Genomic DNA, 12,329 nt, shown 5'->3' on the forward strand with positions numbered 1-12,329 from the left:
CTTGGATTTAGCAACAACAATGATGACGATGGGATGAAGACGAGGAAAGAAGGAGATAGCACACACAAATAAATGAAACGAGAGAAGAAGAAGATCCTGTGGGGATGTGCAGGTGTTGTTTTCGAGCGCACCCTTCCTGCTGAGATCACGTGACTAAAACGGCCGGTTACGCACAGAAGGACATGAGTGTGTAACTGAAGGCAAACGCTAATGACATTTACCTCTGTCCTGTTACTGTCATTAACGTAACGTTAATGACATATATGTCAACATATATGTCAACATATATATATATATATTTTTTTTTAAAGTAGTTTAGTGTCGGTTAATTAAAATGGCGGCCAGAAGAGCACTAACGGCAGCGGCAGCGGGACGTTCAACATGGAGGAGCCTCGGTCCTGCCGTCACCCTGCGCGTCCCTCTGCAGCGACGCCGCTTATCAGCAGCGGCGGCTGGACGAGCAGCACCGACGGACACATCCGCGAAGGTTCACACGCTGTGACACGTTTATTACACCGCAGTCACATGTCCGCCTCGTCCTCCACAGCTGGTTCCTCTCTGTTGACGTTTTTTTTTTTTTGTTTTACACTCTGTGTGCTAAAATACTCATTTAAAGTTATGTGTTCAAAATGTTCGTAGAGTATTGTCTGTAAAATATACTATTATGCAGTGCTGGGTAGTGTATTGCAATACATTGGTGTTTTTTTTTTTTTGGATGCATTAAGGTGGATAAATAAGTTTGACATGTTTTTTATTATTATTATTGTTATATTCTGTGCTTCCTCTTATTAGTAGTATTTTTTTATATTATTGTGAGTTTAGTATTGGTTGAACTGTTGACTGGTTCAAAACGAGATTAGTTACTCATAAAGGTAATCATTTAGTGCTGTTTTTACTATATAAAATCATAAAAAGTAGTTTTGAGTAATTTAAGATTAAGTAGATTGTTTCATTCCATTGCTGTAGATCTATTTTATTATAAATAATATATATATATATATATATTTAAAAAAAAAAATCAAACTAGTTGTGTGTATTTTTATCAATGTGTTTTCATAAATTGTTTGAATGAGTGAGGGGTTTGTGCAGTTGTATCTACCCGTTTTCTGGCGTCTGAGCTCTGGATCGGGTTTTACTCCTCGTTGATCTTGGCATTGTGAAGTCTGCTCAGGAATGATTGACAGGCTGCTGGAGGCGAGCTGCTTGTTTACGCTCATCAGTGCATCTCAGCTGTGTCAACTGCATTTTCAGGAAACTGATAAGAGTTCTGCTGAGTTTCACCCTGTCCATCAGTCTTCACGATACTTTCCTTGAACGCAAATCTTAAGTCTAATTAAGGATAAGGATAATTTTGGTTTATTTCAGCCTGGTTTATTTCCCATGAATGTGTCGGTTTTTTAGAAAGGAATTAGGCAGAATTGACCTGCCTGAAAAAACCCGCGCACAGTACGTTACAGGATTTTCTCTGCTCTTCTTTACGTGCAGCGATCGACCTCCAGACCAGCAGCCAGCACCACACACGACTGGATCGGTCCACCGAACCCTCTGTCGAACCTGCGGCCGATCGTTTACCGAGTCCCCGAGAACGAATCGGAGCTGGAGGCACGGCTGAGACACCTGAGGCAGGAGACGGAGGACTGGAACCACGACTTCTGGACCAATCAGAACATCACCTTCAGCAAGGTGAGATGGAAACGCCGCTGGTTCATTGCGTTGCAGGTGATTCCAGGTTACAACCTTTCTAACACGTGCAGAAGTTTCCTTCCGCTGCAAAGAAAGTGAGGAATTTTAACTTTATATGTAACAGAAATAACAGGAATGTTGAATATTCTGCACCTTTTAAATTTGTTTACATTTGAAAAAACTGGTAAAGATACACAGACATGTATATAAATATACAGACATTCTTACAGATACTCACATTTACATGAAACCAAATAAGGGAGATGGGACAAAAAAACTCAAGACATACAGGATTACAGTTAATATGAATATCAAAAGGTAGTTAGAAAAAAATAAAAGGAACTGATGCTGCAAGTGTTTCAATCAGTCTGTTTCTTTTGTTCTTGATTTTATAAAATTGTCCGAATTTGACTTTGTGAGGAAAATAGTTGTTACAAGTGTAAAAAAAAAAAAAAGCCAGAAAAATCCCTGTCAACTAATTAGCTCACGATTAAGAAAAATCAAAGGAAGTTAAAGAAAAGATAAATGCAACTAACTACATTATTCATAATTTATTTATTAATAGAGACTATGAAGTCAGTGGATGTTATTGAGCTGTGCACTTGGAGTTCTTTTGTGTGTGAGATCTTCCGATCACCAGCAGAGGGCAGCATCGCACAACAAATTTCTCAATCTGGCTCCACCCATTTTACGTCACAGATAATCCAGTAATAGTGTTCATTTTATGATTCAAGGAATTATGTTGAAAATTTAACTAGCAATTAAATACCTTGAATTTGATTATAATTACATTTATTGTGGAATGTGCAAAAGCTTTTGGCACTAAAAGTTAAGTTGTATAAGAATGTGTTACTATTGAATTGTTTCCCCCGTTAAGCCTTATTAAGCCTGATCAGTACTCTGTGTTGTCTTTCATGTTCTTAGAGACAGACTAATTAATAACATATCACAAAGTTGATTTTCTGTTTTGGTATCTGAGTAATTTTTCATTTAATTTATTTAGTTTTTGAATTTTTTTTTTGTAATGTTGTCTGTGTTGGACCAAGCGTTCTGCTTAAAATCCAAAGATCTAAAAATAAAATATGATTTTTTTTTTTTAATGCTATCTGCAGGAAAAAGAAACTTTTATCATTTCACATCTGAAGGCAAAAGGCTTGACTGGACGTGATGAGAGCGGTGAGGACATGCAGCCGTCTCTACATGTGTTACACTGTTGGTTTATCAGCACAAGAAAAAGATGAATTCTTAAATTCTTGAATAGAATAAAAACCTAATTAATGAGCTGGATGTTTTTTCACACCACAGTGGAGTTGGTTCAACCCGTTTAGAGAGCGCAGTAAACAGGAATGTTTCTATAACAGAGGGCAACGTGTCCCACTGAGACTATGACGTGTCCCGCTGCCTCTTTCCTCCCACAGGTCGACGGCAGTCCCTGAACAGCGAGGAGATGTCCATGTTTTACAAAAGCTTCCTGGACAAAAACAGAATACGACATGCAAATTACAACAAGTGAGTTGCTTTGGTGTCTCCAATGGTGCCGCTGGGTGGGTGAGTGTGTGTGTGGGTGGTTACGACTCCCTCTGCAGCAGCTGTGAGCTTTAACTGCCCTGCACCACCTCGTATACAGAGAATAACAAACATCAGAGGCTCCGAGGAGCTTTCTGTGAATCAGCGTTGCAAAGTCTCTGACTTTTTTTTTTCTAGGTTAGCGAAGTTTTCTGCCCACACACGTCACCTCTGCTGCTGCTTTTTGAGTTGTTTGTGTTATTGTTTCTCAGTTCGATTTATTTAAATTTTTAAGAGTTTCTGGAACCAAACTTTTATTGCACCGTGCAAAATAAAATATGTATCTGCATTTAATTCATTTTTTTTTGTGTTTTTTTTTTTTATATCCAGGCAATGGTACCGACGTAACTTCACCATCACCTTCCTGATGGCCCGAGTCGCCCTGAACAGCATGTGGAGGACTCTTAGTGAGAGACACAGCAGCAAGAAAAACAGTACACCTCCCACCTGATAATTAATAAAATACCCATCCACTCTCCTGCCAAGTGTTTGGTGACATTTTCCTTCCTGCTAATCAAAACTGTCAATTTGAGAGTAAATAACAGCCTTATAACAATGAGTCAGTGACACTGATGCTATTAAACGTCTTCTAAAGATTCCCATCGACAACTCCACCCAATCTGATGTGACAAAAACTTCTCTATTTTAAAATAGGGGCAGGTCGCCTTTTAATAACAGAAATTTACACCTTTCTCCAGGACGGAAAGGGTTACATACCGTTTCCCTCTGTTGCACTGAAAAGTGTCAGTTTCTAACCTGGATCAACTGACCCATTATTAATAAAGCTGACACACTTTACTGCCATGAAGTCGATTACTGTAACAGAGGTGATGTTTTAAAGGGGCATGCCACAGATTTTACACACATGCCTCATAATGAGGAGAAGTGTGATGTGATTGTCCTGTATTGAATGGATAGCACTACTCAACCTACAAAACTGCTGGATAATCTCTTCTGTGACAAAGAGCTCAAGATTAACACGGTGTGAAGTAGCATTTACACCTTTAATCACCCACCACCAAAGGGCACAAAGTACATAAATAAATGAATACAGAAGATTCCTAACCAATTAGAAAAGAAGACAAACATCTTTTTAATCCACTAACGCCAAATTATGTCTTTACCAAAATTCATTAAACTGTTTTTCTCATAGCAAACATATATTTCTTGGCTAAATAAGTTTAATTCATCGATCAAACTTTTATTTACGCAGCACCTTTAAATCAAATCTAAAGTAGATGAAAATGCTTTAAAAGCAATAGTGAGAAATATAACAAAAATAAACACAAAAGATAATTGAATAAGTCAAATATAAAAGATATGTAGTTAAGACGATAAAAGATAGATAATAAAAGAAAATCCTCAATAAATAACGTAACATTGATTAGAGTAAATCAGTAAAATGTCTAATGTAAAATGTTGATGAAACGAGATAGAATAAAGTCATAATAATGATGATTAAATCTAAATAAAAGTTATCTTTTAATTTCTGATATTTCCGTAAATTAGCTACTGTCACTAATATTCTTGTACTTTCACTTCAGCAAATATCTGAGTAAAATACCGCGTGTGTTGGTCGGACTTCTTGTTTTTACTGCTCAAATGTTGCATTCAATAAATCTGGCCGCGCAACTCGCGCCGCAGTTTCCGCTTTAATCCGTGCGGGATGACATCATCACTGCCGGGGGGGGAGGAGGAGGAGGGAGGAGGGAAGGGGGGGGGGGGGGGGACGCCGGCTAACGCCATTTTCACGCACCGCGCAGTCAGTCAGTCAGTCAGTCAGTCAGTCATCCAAGCCAGCGCACCGGGGAGCTGTCATCTTCATGGGCGACTAAGTCAGCTTGTTATTTCTCCCCAGTGAAGCCGCTGTGAGGCGGGTTTCACGGAGCTGATCCTGCCATGGACGCGGCGGAGGACGGGCTTCTCCTGAGCGGCTCAGACTAACGTCGGTGGGCGGCTAGCTGGTCAACATTAACGGCGGTTGATGCAGCGTCAGTCGGCGAAGCCCCGACGACAACTACAACCCCGGCAGGCGGAGACACTGGAAATTCTGCTTTTTGTAACTGAATATATATATTATTTTTCCCAATTTTCGGCAAACGTTTGTCGGGCGAAACAACTCCCCTTAAAGAAAGACGCGGTTTTTTTTTTTTTGGTTTTTTTTTTTACGGGAAAAGAGGAAACGTTACAGCCGAGCTACATCGGCAACGGATGTCCCAGAGGACGGTAAGAATGGCTCCGTGTATTTCTTGGACCGCTGTCATTTAGCTAATTAAACCACTTTTGGGGGAAAATGTCAAGTTGTGTCACGCGTTTCTGTAAAGTGTCATTTTGTCGAGGCTCAAAGATTTGGACTCATTCGCGTTAAAAAAAAAAAAAAAAAGATTCAGGGGAAAAAGCTTATTTGAGAGAATTACCTGCTTTGTTATGTTGGTCGCTGTTGTTGTTGTTTTTTTTTAACGCTGATTGCAGGAATTAGACCCCCGTAAGCACATTTACTGTCACTGCGAGCCTCGGAGTCAGCGCTGAGGTTAAAGGCTTGTGTGACGGGGAAGTATCGGCTGACTGGTTCTTCAGGTTAATCCGTCTGTTCGCGAGGCTCCTCGGTCAAAGCAGCAGCAGCCGGACTGAACAAAACGTGCCTGTCAGCCGCTGGAAAAACACGCATTTCTCGGAGCCACTGCGGCCGGATCAGGTCTTGACGGTGACCGCAGCTTGTCATGTGATGGCTGTCCGTCTCCTTTCATTGATATTCAGAGCGGGCCGAGGGGCTGTGAAAGGTGCCTGTGTTGAGCAGACAGCTTCAGAGAGGGGGGGGGGGGGAGACTCACAGCTGGGAAACCCTAAAGACTCGTTCAAACACACGGGCTTGAAAGTCCGCACATAAATACACTATATACGTTTACTCCTGAGGGCTCTGCAGTGTTTAATGTTTAATCCATCCAAAGTGGGCTCTCATGACAACCTGCAGGGGGGCTCCTCCTCCAGGACAACACCCCTCTGCTCCCTCCGGGGCGGCTTGTTGTTGGATCAGAGATCCCAACAGGGGTTGTAATGTTGCAGGTTTGGCTTGAGAAGTACCTCAAACTTTTGCAGGTGAGCTCGGGCTACTGTTATTTCTATAATACACACACACACACACAAAAAAAATAATCAGCTTTGTAGTTGTTTCGAGTCCAAAAACAAGCTGCTTGAGTTCATGCTGACAGCTTCTAATGTCCAGAACAGTCCAAACCCCTCAAATGTTCAGTTTACAATCATATAAGATTCACAAAAACACACGGAAATAATAAATTGTCGAATTGTTGCAGCTCAAAGGTGAGGCACGTAAACAAGCATATAACTGAAACAGGAAGTATAAAACTGGAAATACAGGGTACTGTTGTGTACTTGTGATTTGAAATACAGCCCAACCAATATTTTGTCTTAATGTGCTCCTAAAAAGTCTTAATAATAATAATAATAATAATAATAATAATAATAACCCTGCAGATATCCTGTCAGTTAACTTTGAAGCTTCTGTATAGAAAAGTTGTGAAAGTTTTGTATTTGTTTTCTAAAATTGACGTCACAAATATTGAGTCATCATGGTGAGACAGTTGTAATGCCAAAGAAATACCAAAAGACCTCGTGAGGACTTCTTGCAGTCGACTGTCTCGCACCTCTTTTTTTTTTTCTTTTTTTTTTTTTTTGGATGAAACTAAAACTTCATCTGTGGAAAGTCTGAAGAAAGTTGCGTTTCCAAGTCAGCGTCTGACAATCCAGTACATCCTGTCTGTGTCGTTCAGCCTCCGGGGAGCTGCAGTAAGGAGCGATGCTGCTGCTGTCTCTGTGGATCAGAGCATCTTAAACTATTCCAGTGAGTCGAACGATACATCTAATATCTCGCCCGAGGCCTGCTCATGGAAATAAAACAAAAAAAAACATGATTTGGTTTTCTTACCGGGAGTGAGCCTGCGACTCGTTTTGAGAAATGACACCAAGTTTAACGCATCTTTAGGCACAAAGGACCAAATCTGTTTATTATTAATACCAGTCATGCTGGTTATTTCCTGAGTTTCACCCGTGCAGAGTCATCCCGTGACTTCCTGTGTTGTTGGCCCCCTTTTCTTGGTCTCCACAGCTACCGTTGTCACACAATGCTTTAGTGACGAACTCCATAGTTGAGTAGAGGTGATGTTTGGCAGGAGCAAAAAGCATTATGAAGATCACATAGGACGCAAAAGGGCGGCACAACACACACATGGAATAAACAACTGTGATACAGCAACTGGAATTATTTGTTATATTCGACCATCGGTCACGTGTAGTTTTATGTGAAAGGGTGTAATGTGTTCTGATGAATCAACAGAGAAATATCTCCCGACGAAAGCTTCATGGAGCTTTAGGGTGTTTTTGTTCTTCCAGACCTTCTGCTTAACTTTATAGTTTTGCTCTCACTGCTCTTCTCGGGGTCATTTTTGGCAACAGCAGGCTGCTTGTTTTTTTTAGTTTTTTTTTTTTAGGTGACACATTCATTACCTTTCTCAGCACCAAGCAGCAGAGAAACAAAGTAAGAAAGCAGCTGGTGAAAGAAGTCGCCCATTTAGCAGCGAAAAGGCCAAAACAGATTTGAGAAGAGCGAACACTGGACTCGGTACGTTAATTCAAAATGAATGCTGTAGGTGGTCGATAGCTGGCGGACGAGTGAATAACAGCACAAGTTCACTGTTTCAACTATATATATATATATATATATATATATATATATATCAGTATTTACGGCCTTTTTAGCTCCTTCCAAGTGGCCACAAGTGTTAATCTGAATATTGTGTTTTAACTTGCACCATTAAAGTTTTTCGAACTGGGTGAAACAGCCTTGTGGTGTGTTGTCCCTCCTCGGCTCGTTATCTTCTCTTGTTTTTTTCAGCCATGTTTGGCAGTTTATCTGCTGTTGTTAACTACCCGACCCAGTTCTTTGGGCTTTTTCATACCAGACGAACTGACAGCCGGGTCAGTGTTTTCATTGACGGGATACAGGTAGGACAACTGTTGCGTTACTTAAACGGTGGACAGAGCAGCCAAACAAACACACGCACACCCAGTCACGTTAACTCGGAAGCTCTTCCTCTCTCTTTAAATGTGCTTGTGTATCACAGATTTTATAATCTAATGACTGCCCACACATTGCTGACTAAGATTGTCCTTCGCAGCGCCGCTCTTCCTGCTGCCGGCTCCATCCTCATGCCTAAAGACCCGAGAGAGTACTTTCTGTTCCCCCCCTCCAATTGGTCTCAAACACAGCCTCCCCCCTCCTCAATCCCCCCCATCCATACCCTAACCACCACCACCACCACATTTATCATCGCCTCATATCTCTCTGCCTCACCCTGCTTCATATGAAGAGCTGCAGCGTCCCCGGGGCGCTCAGCTCCGAGCCAGCTATTTACATTTTAAAAGTTAACATCATAAATAGTTTTCGCTGCCTTTTCCGCCGCGGTGCTTTGTGCACTGAGACTCATCTGATGCCAGAAATAAAAGATTTGTTGGCTCACGAGAGGAAGAAAAGGCTCGTGCCGTCACTCTCACTTCTGTGCTACGCAGCCTGCAGTGGTAATTGTTGTCTGTCTTGTTCTCTGTGCTTTAAACACTGACCTCGCTGTGTAGTCGGGGGTATAAAACGGGGCTTTTTCAGGGTTTTTGATACCCGGCGTCGCTGCGTTGCCCTTTCAATGATTCATTGCGAGGTGTTGCAGCATTCATTCTGATCTTGAAGGATGTTTTTTTTTTTTTTCCGCAGTGAGCTCTGCAACAACGTCTAATCAGTTTTCTGCAAATTTACAGCAGTGAGGCGCTGCCTGCTGAATAGAGGTGAAGAAGACACTGCTCTCAATTTACACGCTATATTTTCCTCCATAATAAATAAATGACCACGCACAAGAATAGCTTACTCCCAAGATTCAGAAGCCTCTTCGTAAATGAATCGAACAGTTGAATATTAACTACGAACTTCAATTAGGTCATCCTTTACTCCATTTGTTTTTTTTGTCTTTATTGACACCAACGAGCTCTACGAATGTAAAGATGAGTTGCTTTGTTTTGTCCTATATGATATATCACCTGAATATGTTTAGTTAGACAGAAGAAGCCATTCAAATATGTTACCTTGGAAATGATGTCATAACTTTCACTGTTTTCTCATGTTCAAAATGATTTGTGGAGGAAATAAGAAAAAGACTAACCAAAACCATTGTGCAAAATAACCATTAGTTGCAATTCTATTCTTGATTTAATAAAAAGTGAAAAAATAGTGCGATCTGCCATCATAACTTCCCCCTGGTCCACGTTTAAATATTCAAACTGCTCGTGCTGTGTGACCAGCAATCCTAAAACGTTCAGCTGACCCTTTTCTGACCATATGAGAAGCTGGAACTGGTGAATTTCAAGCATTTCTTCCCTTAAAAACAACTCAAACAAATAACCAGTTATCAGGATTGTTGCTCATTCCCTTTCTGTATTAAATACTGTGTCAATAAGTGTCTTTTTGAACATAAATTAGATTATAGGAACAAGTAGAGCACCAAAAGCCTGGCAGATCCTGATTCTTTTGGGGGCTTTATTAGCAGTTTTGCTAATAATACATAGAAAGCATTTTTTTTTATTTTATTTTTTTTAAATTGACCACGAAAGAAGCTTGAGGTTAATACTTTTATTTTTGCCAAGTTGATTGCACTAAAACTCCCATCTGTGCTTCTCACCTGGAGCTGCTGCTCTCCACCTCCTCCTGCGCGCAGCGTCGGCTTCCTGCTCAGCTGATAGGCTGCAGGCCGGTTGCTGAGTCACATGGAGCGATCGGGGCTGCAGCCTTTCCTCCGTCTGCCTCGTCCGCTCAGGGCGGCTTTCAGCTTTTTGTTTTTCTTTCCCCCGCCTGAAACCGAGATGTGAAATCCGAGGCAGTTCGGGACAAGTCGGCTTTCTTCACCTGGTACCGCAGCAGCTTTTGTACTCTGTCTGTATGGGTGTGAGGGTGGGTGTGTGTGTGTGTGTGTGGGGGGGTGCGAGCCTGTGTCATGACTGTGTCATTGCGCCATCGAGGATAAGACTAATGTTTGGTCGGACGCACCCGGGAGTTTCATTTCTGTATCTTCCACTGAAGCGTCAGTCAGTGTTTCTGTAATTATTCAGATGAGGAGACGGCGCAGGCCGAGTCTGGTGCGCTCGCAGAGATTTGTTAGGCAGCTCGCTACAAGTGCTGCCGAAGCGCTCGGTCATAATCCTCTTAAGTGTGTGTGTGTGTGTGTGTGTGTGTAAGTAATGAATACGAAGCAAAGGAAGGCAGGAGGAAGTGGGGAGCAGTGCACCTGGGGAGAGTGTTGTAACAATGTCAAGAGGAGCCACATTAACCTGCATCGTTTAGCAAATGTGTGCACAGCGAGAATGCCTCTGACCTCCCACACCTGACCGTGTACAGCTTTAATCACCGAGGCAGATTCAGGATCTGAGGATGTGCCATGATTGCATTAAGGCAGCTCTGAGAAGCTGATTATTGTAGGAGACAGTAATGAAGAAGACCATTTCGGGTCAAATCACTATCGTGCCGCCGCGGGCGATTCATGTTCCAACTTGCAAAGACGCAAAATTGGCAAATTGTGCTTGATTTTTTTTTCTACGATTTTATCACATAGTAGATTTTGCTATATTAAGGCTGGCTAGACAGAGATCCAGGTACATCTAATAAATGATGGTAATAAAACCAATGTGCCAGGCAGCATTCACAGCGGTTTCGAATACGTGTTTCGTTGTGTGGCCTCAAATGTCTTCAGTTCCTTTTCGAGTTTCCCTTTTTTGACAATCCCCGCCTCAAATCTGCCGTTATCTCTAAACCAGACACAGACCACAGACCTCACATCTGGATTTGAACTGTCAGCAGGCGGCAGGTTTAAAGTCCGTGTTTAAACTTTTCATCACAGCTGCACTGAAGTCCATCTTTTTCTAAAGCAGTTTTTTTTTTAGTTGTTTTTTTTTAGACCACTTTTACAAACACTCCACTACGTTTAATCTTTGTTTATCCAGCTTTTTTCTGCCACAACACGCTGCTGTACTCTTTTCCAGAGCAGGTGGTTCAGTCAGCGCTTCACTCAAAGGCACCTCCAGTGTCGTTCGAGAGGGAAGCATGAGCCTTTTTTAATTTTTTAATTTTATTAATTCTCTCAACATGAGCCACCTCGACTACCGAAACGAGAACCGTCCAGTCACAAACACACGGTCTAACCTTTCCTTTAAGACAATGTTGCTTCTCGCTGGCAGTTGAGTATTGATTGTAAATGGAGATGAATGCCTGGCAGGGCAATGAAAGGCCGCGTACTGACCATGAAACCAGGAAAAGGTCAGAAGATTGCAACTTTGAGTGAAACCTCTGACGGTTATTTGCTTGTCCTTAAATCAATATGTCGCAGTTGTGGTGAACCTGTCTTTGGCTTTTAGGAAGTGACTTTCTCTTTTACCTGACGGGCCTGCGAAACACGCATGGCAGTCGTGAGACCAGTGGACGCTAATGTCACCACTTTTAGCGGCTGTAGATGACAAAAAACTGCTTTTAGTCTCGTTGCTTTTGTCTGGATTTACAGTATTGTTTTCTCTTGCATTCATTAGAGCCATATTTTAGTGGTCTTACATTTTATGATGACATTTGTGACAGAAAACAGAAAGTCTTTTTATTTATTTATTTAGGTTTCGAGATGGAATTTGGACAGAAGGAAGGCAGCTTGAGCTGCTGTTAAATAGGTTAACTGAACTTCCCTCTCCTCATCATTTAAAATGTGCAGGATGCGTGAGGACATGTCCACCATGGTGTGCGTGAAGGAGGAGGAGGACCCCGGGGAGAAGCTGTCTCAGGATGAGATCATCTCCCGGACCAAGCAGGTGATCCAGGGGCTGGAGGCCCTGAAGCAGGAGCACCACTCCATCCTGGAGGGCCTGGAGGGCACGCTGCGCTGCCTGAAGCAGGACGAGGAGGGCGTCCTGGTGGAGGAGAAGTCGCACATGATCCGCAAGTCCCTGGAGATGCTGGAACTTGGGCTGAGCGAGGCGCAGGTACGTGT

General features: G+C 42.1%; 2 protein-coding genes across 7 annotated transcripts in view; both read left to right on the forward strand.

Annotated features, from left to right (window-relative positions):
- The first annotated feature begins 126 nt into the window (after nucleotides 1-126).
- Nucleotides 127-3,730, forward strand: coa8 (cytochrome c oxidase assembly factor 8). Of its 2 annotated transcripts, none has more exons than XM_069160842.1 (5): nucleotides 127-487; nucleotides 1,486-1,683; nucleotides 2,796-2,859; nucleotides 3,102-3,192; nucleotides 3,574-3,730. In XM_069160842.1, exons 1-5 carry the CDS (start codon nucleotides 335-337, stop codon nucleotides 3,698-3,700), a joined length of 633 nt encoding a protein of 210 aa, XP_069016943.1. In that variant the 5' UTR covers nucleotides 127-334; the 3' UTR covers nucleotides 3,701-3,730. The 2 variants fall into 2 exon arrangements, with proteins under 2 accessions (XP_069016943.1, XP_069016944.1); XM_069160843.1 differs by having other exon boundaries at nucleotides 145-487; nucleotides 3,580-3,730.
- Nucleotides 3,731-4,990: 1,260 nt separating this feature from the next.
- Nucleotides 4,991-12,329, forward strand: part of klc1a (kinesin light chain 1a) — a 40,242-nt gene continuing 32,903 nt past the window's right edge. The window contains exons 1-2 of one of the 5 annotated variants that reach the window (XM_069160834.1): nucleotides 4,991-5,475; nucleotides 12,054-12,321. In XM_069160834.1, coding sequence (XP_069016935.1) covers nucleotides 5,234-5,475; nucleotides 12,054-12,321 — 510 coding nt within the window. In that variant the 5' untranslated portion in view covers nucleotides 4,991-5,233. Of the gene's footprint in view, nucleotides 5,476-10,100; nucleotides 10,214-12,053; nucleotides 12,322-12,329 lie in introns of those variants that run through there. The other 4 variants (XM_069160835.1, XM_069160836.1, XM_069160839.1 and 1 more) reach the window with 4 other exon arrangements.

The sequence above is a fragment of the Embiotoca jacksoni genome, unplaced genomic scaffold (genome assembly GCF_022577435.1).
Source record: "Embiotoca jacksoni isolate LCO1_2020_lvr unplaced genomic scaffold, fEmbJac1.0.p SCAF_27, whole genome shotgun sequence".
In the NCBI taxonomy this organism is placed as follows: domain Eukaryota; kingdom Metazoa; phylum Chordata; class Actinopteri; family Embiotocidae; genus Embiotoca; species Embiotoca jacksoni.